Here is an 18,157-nt window from a genome sequence, read left to right as displayed (position 1 = left end):
TTACCTGAGAGTAAACCCCACTAAACTCAGTGAGTAGATGTTCTTGAAAGAACAAAAACTCCCAATGTCTTTTTGCCATCTTGAAAGGCTCCATGACATATTCTTAAATATTTCATGCACATTTCAAAGTTTGCTGCAGCAGGGCTATACAATATTTCATTAATTTATTTCTGTTTCAGCTCTCCCACCTCCTGTTCTACCTCCATTCTGCCCTCTGTTTGAAAGCCTGATCAATATTCTGCAGTGTGACGTCATGTTGTGCATTATGAGGACGATACTGCAATGGGCAGTAGAGCATAATGGCTATGCCTGGTCGGAGTCCATGCTTCAAAGGGTGTGTTTCAGCTTTAAACTCCAGCTGTTGTTAATTCACTTATAAATATTAGCAAATTGTATAGAAAGCTTTTTCTAGAAATACAAACTCTAAGCATGTTAATTTTTTGCTTAGGTTCTGCACTTGACTGGAATGGCCCTTCAAGAAGAAAAACAACACATTGAGAATGCTGATGAAGATAATGTAATAACATTTACTTTCAGTCAGAAGATCTCAAGTAGGTTGATAGTTGTATAGGCATTGCAAACTTTGATTTTTCTCATAGTAGCTCTGTTTATGCTCTTCTAAAATAACTGCATGTGAAAAGCTATTTATTAAACATGATAATGGAACTAACTTCAATGCTGCATTTCTTTAAGAAAATGCATACTTACTATTTCACTAGTACAAAAGTGAACAAGAATAATATGTCTGTTTTTTCATGTGTTGTGACAGAAGCATTGCTGTGTTTGTATGCAACAATAAGCCAGATTTTCTGGCTTATCATGGTTTTCTGTACATGAACAGTGGGCTCCTGTGGGCTGCCCAATTGCTTCACTTGTCCCCTGATGTGAGCAAGGTAAAAAAACCAGAGTTTTCCATTTCATCCAAACTGGGATGTAATGCTGTTCCCTAACAAGTCACCAGGCAACCTTGAATCATGGTTTGTTGGCCTGCTGATTGTAATTTGCTAGGGAACAACAAACCATTATTTCCTCTGGCATAATGGGAAGCCAAGGCTTCCGGGTTTGTTTATCTTGCTCTTATAGGAAGAAATGAAGCAGGAATGATCAGGCCACAGGCACCAACAAACCACTCATTGACAGCAAACCACAATATTATGCAAATAGGGCCCATATGTTTATTACCATCCTTAATTTGCCATTCTCCCAGTTTGACATCAAAGGCAACTTGCAGGTACCAGACCTGTAAAACTAAAACACAAGAATAAAATTATACAAAGCACAGCATCTTATTGTATACAGTGGTACCTTGGTTTACGAACTTAATCGATTCCAGAAGTCCATTCTTAAACCAAAACCATTCTTAAACTGAGGCATGCTTTCTGTAATGCAGCCTCCTGCTGCTGGTGCCCTTCCACTGTTCGGATACCGTTCTTAGACCAAGGTAAAGTTCTCAAACCAAGACACTATTTCCGGTTTTGTGGAGTTTGTAAACCAAATCGTTCTTAAGCTGGACTGTTCTTAAACCAAGGTACCACTGTATATGAATTCTTATTTCCTTTTGGGTAAAATTTAGTGTAATGTGAGCAGAAAATCTGTTTAGGAGGGCTCCCTATCCTTCCAGAGCAAATTTTGAGGGCACATGGGAGGCGAGGGAAGGTGAAGTCCCATTGTGTAAGAGGAAATCCATTCTGCTCACAAATGGACAAATTTGGATACACCCCTTTGTCTTTATGCCCAAGGGGTGTTTTACACACTGTTGGTTTTTAATAAGGAAACCTATTTTTTGTATGCTTCTGATAAATATGGCACTGTATTTGACTCAGGCACATAAATCAGGGAACAGATTGTCTGTGGCTCCCTGTGTAAAATGTACATTTGCCTCTGTGTAATGTTTGGACACTGTTCTTGAAGCTATGAACATGAGTTTGACCATGCTGCGGGAGGCAGTGGAAGACAGGAGTGCCTGGCGTGCTCTAGTCCATGGGGTCACGAAGAGTCGGACACGACTAAACAACAACAATGTTTGAAATGGTCTTCAGTTCCTCTGCTCTAATAATAATTTAAACTATTGATAAATTTTGCAATTCAGTGGGGGGAAGCTTGAATGTAGGGGAAATGCACCACTTTCCTGGGATAGGATTTAAAAACATGTATCCTGTAAGTAGATACAGTTCCACTATACTGAATTTAAGCTAACACGATGGAGTCAAACAAATAGAGCAAATGTGTATAGTAAGTTGTTGTTGTTTCCTCTTACCCTTGTTTGAAACAGGGCCTGGTGAGACACCCCGCAATTCCCCAAGTATATTAGCAATGCTAGAAACTTTGCAAAATGCATCGCACCTGGAAGTCCACAAGGATATGATCAGATGGATACTAAAGGTAAATTGTGCTCCATCTTTTCTACATCTTTATGAGTAACAGAGGAATGTTACACTATTTAAATTGCAAACAATATGAATTTCCTTGTTCCAGACTTTTAATGCTGTTAAGAAGCTCAGAGAAAGATCTTCTGCGAGTCCTGTATCGGAGACAGAGGGAAATATTATGGAAGAGGTAAAAATAAAACCATTGAGTACTTAACCTAGTATTGACCATTCATTAAATACACATATCTTAATGGGCAGATTTAGGGGAATTTGTAGCGGGGGGAGGAGTTTATGTTACCCATGTTGATGGGGAACCTGTGCCCTAAGGGCCTAAATCGGCAGTAGTAGTCAGTGGGGCAACTGTTGCCTGGCAGGAGGGAAAGAGGGAGGGAAAGGTCAGCTTGGTGTATATGCACCAGTGGAGCCATTCTGATACTCCTGGTGCATTAACACCACACCAACCTTGCCACTACCTTGCCTCTACACCTGATAAGCAGAAGCAACACAGGCAATGGGGTCAGATGAACACCACCCCCCTGGCAACTGTAACTGCTAGTTAGGCCTGGCACAGATACATATTTGGCTCATGAGGTCATTTCTCATAAACCACATCCACGTATCCCACAGCTGGCATAATATTTGACGTCAGGTGTGGGGCAAGTACAGAAAATTTGGCTTATTTTGCGCGGGGTTTTTTTTTAATGTCAAGACACTCGTAAATTGTGCAACCCATGCATAAACGAAGATCAGTTAAAATCTGCTGTGTTTGTTAACGTAACAACTTTGTAGAGCACACGAGATAAAGAAAAGGCCGAGAGAAAGAGAAAAGCTGAGATTGCCAGGCTGCGCAGAGAGAAGATCATGGCACAGATGTCTGAGATGCAGCGACACTTCATTGATGAGAACAAAGAGCTCTTCCAGCAAACTATGGATGAACTTGAAACTTCTACCTCCAGAGTGCATGATAATAGGTAAGATGAAAGTGACAAATAGTGTCTCTCCCTTTGTAGTACACACTTCACTTTGTCATTGTGCAACGGCATTTTCACTCCAGCCGGTGTTTATAATTTCTTAAGCTTGGATCCTAAGAGTGTCATGTGCAAACAGAAGAGTTTCCAATCCAGTGGAGGAGGATGCTGGAAGAAGGACAGGAGAGGAGGGAGCCCTTAAACATCCACAATCACTTCTACCAAAATAATATGGGATGTGCTTGTGTATGCTATGTGCTTTGAATCTAAACGCTTTCAAGAGTGCTGCTTTTAACTGTGACACTATGGAGAGCTCCTTAGATTTATTTATTTTTGTAAAAAGTAGGACTCTTCTTAAAGTTTTCTTAAGGCATATGCTGCATTGTACCCAAATTAAAATGTTTGCATTGGCAGCTGCATACGATGAACTGAACTATTGCCTTAGTTTGGAAAACATTCCAGTGAAATACTTACTAATATCATTTGATTCTAGTCCTTCAGTTTCAGATACCAAGCTTACAGCTTTGGGTCCTGAGCAAACGAAAGTGACTGCACAGAGGCAAGTTGTTACCTGTATCTTATGCCAAGAAGAACAGGAGGTTAAGGTGGATAACAGAGCCATGGTGCTGGCAGCATTTGTTCAAAGATCGACAGTCTTGTCTAAAAACAGAAGTAAAGTGATTCCAGATCCTGGTAAGTAGAGGCAATATTGTGATACTGGATATCCATCTTTGTCGTTGTGTGTGATTTTGGTAGGTCTCCTAGATTTGAATAATAACTAGGAAGATTCTGTTCAACGTATGTATTTATATACTGTAGTTTTAATTCTATTACTGTTTAATTGTTTTTAATGGATGTTTTTTTCTGTGCTTTTGGTGATTCTTGCTTTTATCTGTAAGCCACCCTGAGCCACATCAGGGGAAAAGGCAGGGTGTAAATAAATATATCATCATTCAATATTTAAAATCACCCTCGTTCTAGCTTAATGCAGAGGCCTTGGGCCACCAGGATTTTCCCAGTGGCTGAGTCTAGTGCATGTGTATTAGCCATGAGCTACGTGGGAAATAAATTTTAAATAATTCTTTGATTTAAGATGTTAATTCCTTAATAATGTAAAAGTATTTTCAAAATCGATGTGAGTAAAATTTGCAGTTTTTCATTCTAATGTTTTTCTTAAAATGTCTTTACATGCAGAAAAATATGATCCATTGTTCATGCACCCGGACCTGTCATGTGGAACATACACTGGTAGCTGTGGACACATTATGCATGCCCACTGCTGGCAAAGGTAACTTTCATTTTAAATATTTAAGAGATGTCAGTTTAGCGCACAGTTTTCCCTCTGTGGTCTGATGCACTTGGCTAAGTATTCATGTACTGCCACTCAAGTAATTCATGATGTCCCTGCCTGAGAAGTTGATCTCTCTTTTGATCATCTTCGAGTCCATGGCTGCATGTTACAGGCCTCATAATGTTTTGGCTCTACGTATAGTGCATATCTGCAGACTGATCAGAAGGTCAGGTGAAGATTAGGGTCACTTTGGGCAGCAGACTGCCTACCTGTTAATGGGGCAGAGAAGAATTTTGAAACACTGGTTTTAATTTATAACAAATCTCTAACAGGAACAAAGCTTAGGAGCAAGAATTGGGTGAAGGGAAGAAAAGGAAATTGACTGACCAATCCAAGAGCAAATAAAAGCATTTTACCTATAACCACCCCTACACCAGAAGAATGTTTAAATTTTCTTTGTACAAAAAAGTTTCTGTAGTAAACTCCATTTTGTCTCTATATATTTTAACATTTTGAAGACAAATGTAAAGTATGGCTGAGAGAACACTACATCTTCAAAAAAAAGGCTGCAACTTCACTGTTCATAAGCCCGAAATAAATTGTGTTGCTTGCATAAGAAAAATTAAATTGGGTAAAGAACATTTGCACTCCGTGTCTCACTATTTCCTTTATTCCTCTAACTCTGGTGAAAGGAAACTCATGTGTTTTATCATCATTCTTCCCAAGTATGCATGCACTCCCCAAGCATATACTAATGTTAGGTTATGTATGCCCAGCTGTTTTTGACCTTGCTCATTGAGCTTATTTCTGAAGACGTGCCCAAATGGAAAGGTTTCGTTGCAGTGAATTCCCATTTTGAGACATGCTTCCTGCTGGTGATACTATTCTTGTATTGAAGTGTCCCATAATTGAGAGGTTCTGTATGCTGCATTTGGCTGGCCAGTACTGCAGCCTTCTAACAAAGACTTGACACGCTGGAGAAGATGTCTTTTGTGTTGATGAATAATAATAATAATAATTTATTATTTATACCCCGCCCATCTGGCTGAGTTTCCCCAGCCACTCTGGGCGGCTCCCAATCAGTATTAAAAACAATACAGCATTACATATTAAAAACATCCCTAAACAGGGCTGCCTTAAGATGTCTTCTGAACGTCAGGTAATTCTTTATCTCTTTGACATCTGATGGGAGGGCGTTCCACAGGGCGGGCGCCACTACCGAGAAGGCCCTCTGTCTGGTTCCCTGTAACCTCACTTCTCGCAATGAGGGAACCGCCAGAAGGCCCTCGGCGCTGGATCTCAGTGTCCGGGCTGAACGATGGGGGTGGAGACGCTCCTTCAGGTATACAGGACCGAGGCCGTTTAGGGCTTTAAAGGTCAGCACCAACACTTTGAATTGTGCTCGGAAACGTACTGGGAGCCAATGCAGATCTCTCAGAACCGGTGTTATGTGGTCCCGGCGGCCACTCCCAGTTACCAGTCTAGCTGCCGCATTCTGGATTAATTGCAGTTTCCGGGTCACCTTCAAAGGTAGCCCCACGTAGAGTGCATTGCAGTAGTCCAAGCGGGAGATAACTAGAGCATGCACCACTCTGGCGAGACAGTCTGCGGGGAGGTAGGGTCTAAGCCTGCGTACCAGGTGGAGCTGGTAGACAGCTGCCCTGGACACAGAGTTAATCTGCGCCTCCATGGACAGCTGTGAGTCCAAAATGACTCCCAGGCTGCGCACCTGGTCCTTCAGGGGCACAGTTACCCCATTCAGGACCAGGGAATCCTCCACACCTGCCCGCCTCCTGTCCCCCAAAAACAGTACTTCTGTCTTGTCAGGATTCAACCTCAATCTGTTAGCCGCCATCCAACCTCCAACCGCCTCCAGGCACTCACACAGGACCTTCACCGCCTTCACTGGTTCTGATTTAAAGGAGAGGTAGAGCTGGGTGTCATCTGCATACTGATGAACACCCAGTCCAAACCCCCTGATGATCTCTCCCAGCGGCTTCATATAGATATTAAAAAGCATGGGGGAGAGGACAGAACCCTGAGGCACCCCACAAGTGAGAGCCCAGGGGTCTGAACACTCACCCCCCACCACCACCTTCTGGACACGGCCCAGGAGGAAGGAGCGGAACCACTGTATAACAGTGCCCCCAGCTCCCAGCCCCTCTAGACGGTCCAGAAGGATGTTATGGTCGATGGTGTCAAAGGCCGCTGAGAGATCCAGCAGAACTAGGAAACAGCTCTCACCTTTGTCCCTAGCCCGCCGGAGATCATCAACCAGCGCGACCAAGGCAGTTTCAGTCCCATGGTGAGGCCTGAATCCCGATTGGAAGGGATCCAAATGGTCCGTTTCCTCCAGGCGTGCTTGGAGTTGTTTAGCAACCACCCGCTCAATCACCTTGCCCAAGAATGGCAGATTTGAGACTGGGCGATAGTTGGCCAAATTGGCCGGGTCTAAAGATGTTTTTTTAAGAAGCGGTTTAATGACCGCCTCTTTCAGCGGGTCTGGGAAGGCTCCCTCACAGAGGGAAGCATTCACCACCCCGCAGAGCCCATCGCCCAGCCCTTCCCGGCTCGCTTTTATCAGCCAGGATGGGCAAGGATCAAGGAGACAGGTGGTCGGTTTCACTCGTCCAAGCAGCCTGTCCACATCCTCGGAGGTAACAGATTGGAATTGATCCCATGTAACAGGACCAGACAGAACTCTAGCACTCTCCCGCCCTGGCCCTGCTCCCACGGTGGAGTCTACCTCCTTCTGAATCTGAGCGATTTTATCTGCAAAAAACTTTGCAAAAGCATTGCAGGAGATCTTGGGGTCCCTACCAGGCCCCGGTGGTACAGGTGGTTCTGATAGATTGCGAACCACCTGAAAAAGTCTCCTGCTGCTGTTTTCTGCAGATGCAATGGAGGCGGTGAAGAAGGCCCTCTTCGCCGTCGCCATTGCCACTTGGTAGGCTCGACGTTGAGCTCTAACCCGTGTCCGGTCTGATTCAGAATGAGTTTTCCGCCACCGGCGCTCTAGCCGTCTCAACGATTGTTTCATCACCCTCAGCTCCGGGGAAAACCACGGGGCTGTCCGGGCTCCATGCAGTCGGAGAGGGCGCTTCGGAGCCAGACAGTCAATAGCCCTGGTTAACTCCGCATTCCAGCGGGCCACCAGGGAATCAGCTGAAAGGCCATCAACTTGGGATAGAGCATCCCCTACCACTCTCTGGAAGCCAATTGGATCCATTAAGTGGCGGGGGCGGACCATCCGAATCGGTCCCACCTCCCTGCGGAGGGGAAGGGTTGCGGAGAAGTCCAGTTGCACCAGGAAGTGATCTGACCATGGCACTTCTTTTGTTTCGCTTTTAGTTAATGTCAGATCACCAGCATCCGTAGAGGTAAACACCAAGTCTAAGGCATGTCCGTGGCTATGAGTTGGGCTAGACTTATTCAGGGACAGCCCCATGGAGGCCATGCTTTCCACGAAGTCCCGAGCGGCCCCTTGTAAGGTCGTGTCGGCATGGATGTTAAAATCCCCCAGGACAACCAGGCTAGGTGTCTCCAGGAGCATATCCGCCACGACCTGAAGCAGCTCGGGCAGGGAATCCTTGGTGCAGCGGGGAGGTCGGTACACCAGTAGGAATCCTGTACTGCCCCTATTGCCCAACTTCCAGAACATGCACTCAGAAAACTGGGTCTTCCCAATAGGACGCCTGGTGCAGACTAATGACTTCCTAAAAATCACTGCAACCCCCCCTCCCCGCCCACATGACCTGGGTTGCTGTGCGTAAGAGAAACCTGGTGGGCAAGCAGCGGCAAGGACAGGCCCATCTGCTTCATCCAACCAAGTCTCTGTCACACATGCCAGGTCAAATCCTCCATCCATGATCAAGTCATGGATGGCAGTGGTCTTATGAATCATTGACCTGGCATTGCACAGCAACACTTTCAGGTCATGTGGGTATCCCTTGCTGATTCTAGTATCCATCCGGTCAGGACCAGACCCGGAGGTAGGAATAGTCCTCAGACAACGACTAAACCTGCCTCCTCTGTAATGACATGGTCTGGTCTTAGCGTAACTCCTCCTCCTACCCGTGATCACTGAGATCGGTTGTCCCAGTGCATTCCCCCCTGTGAAACATGTCCCAGCCATTTTGTGGGCTGGGGCCCACTCCCTGGCAGCCCTGACCCCTCCCCCTAAGAACAAAATAACAACCTATACAAACAAACAAAACTAATAAAACAATACAAACAGAAAAAATGTAAAAATTACAAGAACATCAAAATAAAAAAATAATTCCCCAAACCCAACCAAACATCCATCCCACCCCCACCCCCCACATACAAAAAATCCAAAAGAAATTTTTTAAAAACATTTTAAAAGGCAGCAAAGTAGCGTTCAGTGGTATCTTGTGGAATTCATTTTGCAAAGCTTTAACTTATGCTTCTTCCCAAAGGTATTTTGACGCTGTACAAGCCAAAGAGCAAAGGCGACAACAAAGATTACGTGTGCACACAAGTTACGATGTAGAAAATGGTGAATTCCTTTGTCCCCTTTGTGAATGTTTAAGCAACACGGTCATCCCTCTACTTCCTCCCCCAAGGAGTTTGTTTAACAGGTCAGTTACCCTTTCTTAGCTACTCTGTTGGTTTGATTAAAAAAACCTAGTACTTCTTTCCTGAAGGATGGGGGGACCACCCAGAACTGATTTTGAGGATTGGTCCCAAGAGCTGCAGGAAAGGGGGGGGGCGTAATAGAGGGAAAAATCACCTCTGTTAGTGGATGCCGCTTGTTTGTTTAAAAGATCTGGTGCAAGGGCACAAATTGGATGCAACTCCGGAGAGTGTCTGATAGATGCTGGGGGTGTGCTGTGTTCTCTTTAATGTTGGGAAAACATCAGGTATTCTTAATTTGACACCACAGCTTATTAAAGATTTTTGTGTGGTTATGAAATGCTTAGTAGTCTTGAAATCATTCAGGGTGTCTTAAGAATCCTAGACCAATCATCCTGGCAATCTTACTCTCCTTTGAGGAGTATAGTTACAAGGGAATTTTCAGATAGGTATAGAAATGTATGTGTATAAATGTATATGCATATGTATACATTTATAGAAAAATAATATGTAAACAGCAAAGCCACAGAGGGTATCATTTGGTATTAATGCCTGCTTTTTATTGTTTTTGTCTGCGTTATAGTAGCCTTGTATTTTTAACTTATTACCTTCTGGCCTGTGTTACATTTTAAACATGTGTAGTGGGAGAAAACAGACTGTATTGATTGCAGACTAGATGGGTAGATTGAAGCCTGCGGACACATTCAAGTTCAAGAGTTTTATGATGAAGTGCTGCTGCAATTGTCAGAACTATTAAGCCATGAAGTTGTATCGGTGTTGCCAGCAGAATACTTCTGCTCCCACAACTGGACTTCTCCTTCCTTTCCTCTCTCCAGGATTCCCCACTCCATGCACTCTCAAAACCTGCCCCAGAGGGTTGGGGAAGACTGTGAAGCAGATCCTGGCAACACACAGGGACTGCAACAGGGAGGAGAGGGAGGAGAAGTCCCATTGCATTAGCACAACTCCCTCTTCACATCTTTAGGATACAACCATATATATTTAGAAGCCTATTTTATTTTTAAAGCATTTTATCTTAATGTTTAAAAAATGTTGTCCATTAAGGGCAACTTTAATGCTTTATGTTGTCACAGATTACTGAGATACCTCTTAACATACGTAGTCCTAACGTATGACTGGTGCTCTGTTGTAAAAGTTGTGCATGCTTTCAGCTTGTTTTGGTTTGCCCTAGCAAAAACTGCAAAAGATTGGCAAAGCAAAGTCGCACGTGGCAAAACCTTAGCGCTGATAGGTAAACATCAGTAATCATATGCTTAATAGGTCAGAGAGCTGCATTAAAAGATTTGCTGTGCCAGAGTAGAATCTGTCACACTCGCCCTCTAATCCTCATGACATAGTTGTTGTTTTTCTTCTTTGGTTGAATGCTGGATTCTGCATTGTGGCCACAGGAAATGACAAATACTTTTGGAGAAATTGAGACTAAGTCTCCTGAGGAAACAGCTCTTAACATAATCCATTTGATTTCTGATAGTAATTGTGGCGATCACATAGGATCCCCGGATGTTTAACGGTCTATTGATCCCTGTGCCACCACTGTGCTCGCTTCTTGGCTGCCACCAACCCATTACTCTCTGGTAAAACACTGAGTCCAGACAGTTGTTAAAAGTGAACCAAAAAACAAGTTTATTTTACAAAAATTAACAAGTTTATGGTTTCTCAGATAATATTCCTGTCAGTATCTTAACTTTAGTTTCTTTACCAGCCTATACCTTCCTAATACCTTCTGCCTGATTATCTCAACTGTTTGACTGACTTCTCTTAACAAATTCTCTCACTCTCTCACACCAAACTAGCCCAACCCACAGACTTATCTTCTCTGTCTCTTCTAACTCCAGACTGTCTTCTCAACCACCCTAACTCTTAACTCTCTCTCCAAAAAACCCCTCTGTGCTTAAACCTTATACACAGTTAACTCTGCCCCTTGGGTTCTCATTGGTTAGTTAACCCTTTCCTTATGAACCCAGTATGATGTCACACACCTAGGAGGGCAAACGCCACAGTAATCCATTGTGTTTGCTGCCTCCAAGTCTGAGATGCAACATGTTTAACAACTAGTAGTGGTGGTTCAGAGAAAATACAAAATGGATTAGATTCAGACCTGCTGTGACTTGGATCTAGCAGATACACCCACTGGAGAAAGGAGAGGAGCATTTTATTTTATTTTTGCTATTCCCTTTCCTGCACCACCTTCCATCTTGTTCCATAGTATTGGACCCATCTACAGGAAGCATGGGGGTCTTCAGGGCAAAGGGGGAATTGGCAAAAAACAATCTCTCTCTCTCTCTCTCTCTCTCTCTCTCTCTCTCTCTTCTGCCCATGGAAGCATCCATTTAGCAGAGTTCTTCTTCGTGCAACTATAGATCCAACCCAAGATATTTATAAATGCTAGTATTAATTTATACTGGTATATGAAAGCCTGGAGTGGTCATTTCACAGAATCATATTTGGAAGGGACCCGAAGGGTCTTCTAGTCCAACCCTCTCCAATGCAGGAATGTCAGCTAAAGCACCCATGGCTGATGGCCAGCCAACCTGTGCTTAAAAACCTCCAAGGAAGGAAAGTCCACAACCTCCTGAGAGAGTCTGTTGCATCGGCAAGTTCTTCCTGATGTTTAGTCAGAATCTCCTTTCTTCTAACTTGAATACTCCATTGATTCGGGTCCTACCCTCCGGAGCAGGAGAAAACAAGCTTGCTCAGTCTCCTCTTCTTGAGGCTATAAACATACCCAATTCCATCAGCTGTTTCTCATAATGCTTGGTTTCAGACCATTGATTTCCTACCACTGGTTGCATTGCTGGGTCTTAGCATTGTGTCTCTTGTTCACCCTCTAGCAGAGTTATGCAAGAGCATGATAGAAAAACAATTCAGGAAACTGGCTTTGATAGGGAATGGAATGGAAGTGCATTGCCTCTCTCTTCCTGTCCCAGAGTTCTTGAATTGGTGGGGAAATCACCCGTGGGAATGCCCTGCTCATACAGGAGTACTGCACAAGGCCTGCATTCCTGATGTTGGACTTGGGGGACTGTTGTATCGTTTATGTAAAAATATGACTTGAAAACACATATGTATATGTTTGTTCTTGACAGGTTAGATTTTTCAAGTCAACAAAATCTTGCTCAGTGGATAAGAACAATATCTCAGCAAATCAAAGCATTGTGTATGCTTCGAGATCAGGAAAGTGCTAGTAAGTGAATTCTTCTTACATTGTCACACTTCTCAGGAAAAGGTGGTGAAAAATAGTGTGTTTGCTGTTCAGGTTCAAGGGATTTTTCCTTTTGGGTATCTAATTGGCAATGAGACTGTTCTGATAGTCTCTCTGTTGGCAAGAGTGCTTTTTTCTACAGTTTGTAGAGTGCAGACATCATGAACAATTGTATTAACATGCCAGTAAAGTAATGTATCATTTGCTTACCTTTCAGATAAACCCTCTTGTAGTAGCTCAGAAAAAATGGATGAACTGCAACTACCTGAAGGGTTTAGACCAGAGTTCCAACCAAAGTATGTATCTGTTTATTAATAATGAACTTCAAATTGTCCTGCTACCAATTTAAATACAGTTTGTTCAGCACTAGCAGGCCAGGGGCATGTAAGAACTCTTTTATAAGCTACAAGACAAAATATACACATTTTGGCATTTTTAATTATAAAATGCATGTGGTGTTCAAAACATTTACAGAAGCCAAATGGATATGATGTGAATTTCTTGACTTGTCTTTTATTTTAGGATGAGCAACTGTGGTTGGAAAAAAAGCAAAACATCCAAACACTGGGTGATATCCAGTGTTAGTCATACTCAGAGTAGATTATTTTATTTTCAGTGGGTATATTCTGTGTATGACTGACATGGGATATCACCCAATGTTGTGTGTATGCAGAAGGAGACTCAGTTCAAAATCCTGATACTTAGATTTGCAATAAATTTAAATATTGATTTAAGTTCAGGCCTAAAATAGTGTGCACTGGAGAGTGATAAAAGCACTCTGGAATACTTTGCAAACGTTTTCAGTTGGTTGGAAACCTAGGTCCAACAACTGAGGATAATTTATCATTAAGGATGTTTAGTTTTACTTTACATAAAGCTAACAACAACAACAAAAATTAGCAAAAAGAGCATAGCCAAGATTACTCCAGATTATAAATTAATTGTCCTCATCCCTTTCGGCACAACAGTATCACCAAATCAATGGACTTTTGCAGTATTTATTCACAGAAGTGAATACAGTGAGCAAAAGGTGTTCTGAAAAATGCGGTTTAAAACCTTCCTAAACTATGAGATCCAAATAAACAAGGATGACAGATAATGTAAAGGGCACATTAGCTGGTACAGACTCTTGTGTCTAGGGCATGCTTGGTCTTTTAGACTAGGAATGTATTCCAGCCAATGTGTAGCTTCTCAAAATCATGCTTTAAACCTGTAGTTAATAGTATGTGTTCTTCACATATTTAAGGAATCCGTATTCTGAAAGCATTAAGGAAATGCTGAAAACATTTGGCACTGCAACATACAAAGTGGGCCTGAAGGTTCACCCCAATGAAGACGATCTACGTGTACCTATAATGTGCTGGGGCAGTTGTGCATATACAATACAAACAATAGGTAACAAATTTACCATTTGTTAAAATGTCGGAGCTCAGGGGAGCAAGATCCATGTAGGTGTTCTGCTACTCTCACTTAACTTATTATTTTTGCCCTCCACAGAACGGATTTTAGCAGATGAAGAGAAACCATTATTTGGACACTTATCTTGCAGACAGGTACGATGTGCCGACCAGCTAAGGCTAAAGCACTGAGGGATAAGTAGAGATAGTGAAGTGATAACTTTAACTTATTTTGGGTCCCCTGTAGTTTTAGAAAAATAGCCATCTATTACAAAATAACCACCTATTATAGATTATTAATATGTGTCACCTCCACAAGTTCAGCAAAGCAAGGAATTTTCCAAAGGGCTTAATTTTCATTAAACAGCGTGAAGGAATGAGGTTTGCTTTTGTCTGCTTCTTTGTTTGCCGTACTTGCTTGCAACTGTGGTTATGTCCTCTTCCAGGATGACTGCCTTACTTCGTTGACTAGATTTGCAGCTGCACACTGGGCAGTTTCTTCGCTCTCGGCAGTACAGGGTCACTTTGGCAGGCTTTTATCATGTAAGTTCAAGTTCACGATAATTCTTCTCAATTTCAGAATTATGACAGAGCAACCAAACTTGAAGAAAAGCTTGTGCGTTCTTAAATAACATTTTGGATCCATAGTTATGAAATTCTACTCAATATTGATCCAGAGTAGATTCCAGTGTATAGTTAGCAGAGTAAAAACTTAAACTCGTTGCAAGAGTCCCAAAAAGTAGACCAGAGGCAATTATATTTCATCCAGCAGAGCTTTACTGCTACTGAAGGCAAATGAGCTTAATGGTCACAAATCCAATACATTCAGGATTGGCACTGTCCATAAGAAATCCAGTTGCAGCAGACTTAACTTAAACTTACAATAACTTATAATAAGTGTAAAGCTTAACACTATATACAGAACACCACACCAGAAGGAAGAGAGAAAGAGAAAGGGAAGCCCAGGCTCCTTCTGGCCTTACTTTATAAAAGTGAATTCTGCTTACATTATCACACTTCTCAGCGTGCCCCTTGACAGAAGAGATAACAAAACCAGTTTAAGCCATCTGTACTCAGTTTCTCTGAAGGAATAACCCAAACATCATGAACCTTCTGCTTGCTTCTTTCACGCAGAGAAGCTTCCAAAACCCTCTTGAAGTAATTAGAATAGGAAAGATCTCTACACATCAGATCAATACTTTCTGCGCTAAGAAATGCAAACTGACAAGTTAGGCTTCCCCTCAGTCAGCATGTTGCTGATTTAAATTGCATCAGACCATTAGCCCACCTAGCCAAGGACAGTGTCTAACCCACCTGGCTGATAGTCTTCCAAGTGGATGTGCTGTGTCTTCCTGAGACAAAGCATTATTGTCCATAGCTGAGTGTTTCTTCATGGTAACTGTGGTCCATATTTTGAAAGTTTCATCCACCGAAGGTAATACTGGGGACTTGAGTAATAGCCATTGATTTCTGAGTGTGACTTAGGTTATTATCACCCACTAAATCTACTTTAGACTCAGCAATACTACTCTGAAGCTCAGGTGCCATTAAATAGGTTAGAAAACAGTCTACAGTTTCAGAAATTAAATGTAGAATAATAAAATTCTGACATCAGTAACCATTTTGTATTTTAAATATCCAGCGCTGGTGCCTAATGAAAAAAGTGGGAATCTTGCTTGCATTCTTGATATCGACATGTTTCATTTATTGGTAAGTACCTTTATAAATTCTGACAGTGCTGCAATGCCATACGCCATATATCATTAGCTAAACTTTTGGAAAGAAAGTACGGCGCACTGGAAATAAGGTCTAGCAAAATATTTTTATGAAATATAGCAGAAAAGAAAGGTTGCAGGTCAGGGTCCCGCAACAGGAAGTAAATACTTGATGTATGAGTGACTTTTCCTTTGGTTTACTGAAGTAGTGGGTCAGTAGTTAACATTCAAGGTCAGCCCTGTTTGTTGCTTTATGTAAGGATGCTGAAAAGATGGCTTTGCGGGATTGGGTTAAGCAGACGTAAATGGGGAATGGATGAGAGAATTCAATCGTTCTGTCTCTTATAGATTTTCCCCTTGTCTACAGGTGTGCTTGGTGCTCTCTTTCCCTGCTGTACACAGCCAGGATTTTTCAGGAGTTAGTCTTGGTACTGGAGATATTCATATCTTCCACCTTGTTACTATGGCACATATTGTACAAATAATGCTTACCTCATCCACAGGTAATGTGTTCTGTTTAAAGTTATGCTGATTTGTGCATGAAGGGAAACTAGAGAAGGGAAGAGAAATAATTACGGCTTCCTGGGCAAAATAATGGTTAACCGTGATGCAGGTGTATATTGTGATAGTTGCAGTTATGCTTTATGAAACGAAAAGCATTGCTCCAGTGCAACTTTTTGTTAATGCTGCTATGTTCTTGGTATATAGATTTAGCAAGTTTTCAAATTGCACAAGGTTCTCTGGTGAAGCATCCACAACTGTGGTCACTACAATTAGGTTTCGACTTACTTTGTTCACTTTTCAGAAGAAAATGGCATGGACCAAGAAAATCCTACTGGGGAAGAAGAAGCAGTTCTTGCTTTGCATAAATGTCTTGGCCGGTATGCAGGAAGGTAAAATCATAATTTTTGGTGCAGCCTTTCCAGACATTGTTCTACTTTACTTGCCTTCTCCAAGCTTAATATATGTGGAAGCTCATTTCTTACTCTCCAGAGGTGGAGCTACATGGAGAAAACTTTCTGCTGACTATTTCAGATAAGCTCTGATGAGCAGGCATTCTTTCAGGTGTTCTGGTCTTTCAGGTGTTCTGGTTTAGGGCTTGAAAGAACCCAATGTGGGGCTCAAACCCACGACCCAGAGATTAAGAGTCTCATGTTCTACCAAATGAGCTCAGGGCTAGCTCAATGACATGATGCTGCTTTACATGTATAATGTAGATGGGGCCTTAGTTACTGTGGGGTTATTAAAGATGTGGGGTTAGCCCTGGGACTGAATAGTGTTTTGACTTCGAAGCTACTTTAAAAAACAATGAAGTCAGGAGATTTGGGGTGGAATCCAATTGGTGCCCTTGCACTCTTTTCACCCAGTGAAAGCTTTCACTAATTGAAAATAAAGGAATATTATTATTATTATTATATTGCTGATTTTCCTGTATCACCTCAACTCCACAGCACCCCTAAAACAGCTCTACAGAATTTGGAGACATTGCAGAACAGGGCCCTGCTATCCCATTAGCAAAGGCATCCGCTGGATAAATAAATAGTCATTCTGTGAGCACAAGGGCACCAGTTGGATCACACCCTTTATTTCCCTGCCTGGGCACTTAATTGATGAAATGCAAAATCAATTAAATGTTTGTGGCATTTTGTGTAACTTTTAAGATTGATTTCACAAAAAATTCTATATCTGTTTTTATTCTTAGTGCCTTCAAAGAAATGTCCTCTGGATGGCATCTATGGAGAAGTATAAAAGTTGGGATCATGCCTTTTCTGAGGTGCTCTGCTATGTTCTTCCACTATTTAAATGGTGTTCCAGTACCACCAGAATTGCAAGGTATAAAATCAGTTAGCCACTTTGAAGCAATAATGTGAATGGCTGGTGAAGTGTAATTTTAAACACTAAAGAATGAATTGCAGCTTTGTATATTCAATATTATAACTAATTTGTCTCGAAAATGGAAGTAGGTGTAATGTGATTTTATGGAAAGTGCAGTAGTGGATAATTAAATTTTGGATAGCTTACACTTGTGAACAAAATATGCATTAAATAAGGAACAAAAATGAAAAACAATAACCTTGCAGAATTACCATACCAGGTGTAAAGAGCTAAATATAAACTAAAGTGGCCAAATCCAGAGAACATTAATTGTGCTTAAGTGCCATTAAAATAAATAACTTGCCATGACTAATTTTATGTCCCATTAATTTCAAGGGGACTTCAGTTGGGCTTTGCATGTGGGCCTATTAGTTTTCCCTTGGTTGTTGCTATATTTCGCTAATTCAGTTAATCTCATTGGAAATACGGGTTCTTTTAACTGCACATCTTACAATGTGATACATATCCTCTACCAGCAATCCCCTTGCACATTCTACATAGGACAGACAGGTCAGCTTCTGCACAGAGACTACGCAAACCATTGGAGGGAATTTTCAACATCACAGAATAGTCTGTAACAAACCTTAAGGTGATCATGCTGGAAAAGGGGAACTTCAAAAGGAAACTGCAATATGAAACCGCTGAATCACAACAATGTATATACCTGTAACTCAGGGTGTCATTTAATGCATCTCTTTGAGCCCCCCCCCCCCAGCAGTATAT

At 42.0% G+C, this 18,157-nt stretch overlaps 1 protein-coding gene across 3 annotated transcripts in view; it reads left to right on the top strand.

The window, feature by feature from the left end:
• The window catches only part of UBR2 (ubiquitin protein ligase E3 component n-recognin 2), a 60,809-nt gene that overhangs the window by 34,064 nt on the left and 8,588 nt on the right, over positions 1 to 18,157 (top strand). For 2 of the 3 annotated variants that reach the window (XM_081903647.1, XM_081903648.1), the window contains exons 25-41: positions 180 to 334; positions 449 to 551; positions 2,273 to 2,382; positions 2,476 to 2,556; positions 3,159 to 3,340; positions 3,831 to 4,030; positions 4,532 to 4,625; positions 9,068 to 9,229; positions 12,332 to 12,429; positions 12,665 to 12,743; positions 13,694 to 13,842; positions 13,945 to 14,000; positions 14,291 to 14,387; positions 15,487 to 15,554; positions 15,927 to 16,062; positions 16,365 to 16,452; positions 17,262 to 17,392. In XM_081903647.1, coding sequence (XP_081759773.1) covers positions 180 to 334; positions 449 to 551; positions 2,273 to 2,382; positions 2,476 to 2,556; positions 3,159 to 3,340; positions 3,831 to 4,030; positions 4,532 to 4,625; positions 9,068 to 9,229; positions 12,332 to 12,429; positions 12,665 to 12,743; positions 13,694 to 13,842; positions 13,945 to 14,000; positions 14,291 to 14,387; positions 15,487 to 15,554; positions 15,927 to 16,062; positions 16,365 to 16,452; positions 17,262 to 17,392 — 1,989 coding nt within the window. Of the gene's footprint in view, positions 1 to 179; positions 335 to 448; positions 552 to 2,272; positions 2,383 to 2,475; positions 2,557 to 3,158; positions 3,341 to 3,830; positions 4,031 to 4,531; positions 4,626 to 9,067; positions 9,230 to 12,331; positions 12,430 to 12,664; positions 12,744 to 13,693; positions 13,843 to 13,944; positions 14,001 to 14,290; positions 14,388 to 15,486; positions 15,555 to 15,926; positions 16,063 to 16,364; positions 16,453 to 17,261; positions 17,393 to 18,157 lie in introns of those variants that run through there. The other variant, XM_081903649.1, reaches the window with a different exon arrangement.

The sequence above is a fragment of the Podarcis melisellensis genome (assembly GCF_964234715.1).
Source record: "Podarcis melisellensis genome assembly, chromosome: 3".
Taxonomy (NCBI): Eukaryota; Metazoa; Chordata; class Lepidosauria; order Squamata; family Lacertidae; genus Podarcis; species Podarcis melisellensis.
The sequence above is the reverse complement of the archived record's forward strand: the minus strand, read 5'-3'. Positions and strand labels throughout refer to the sequence as shown.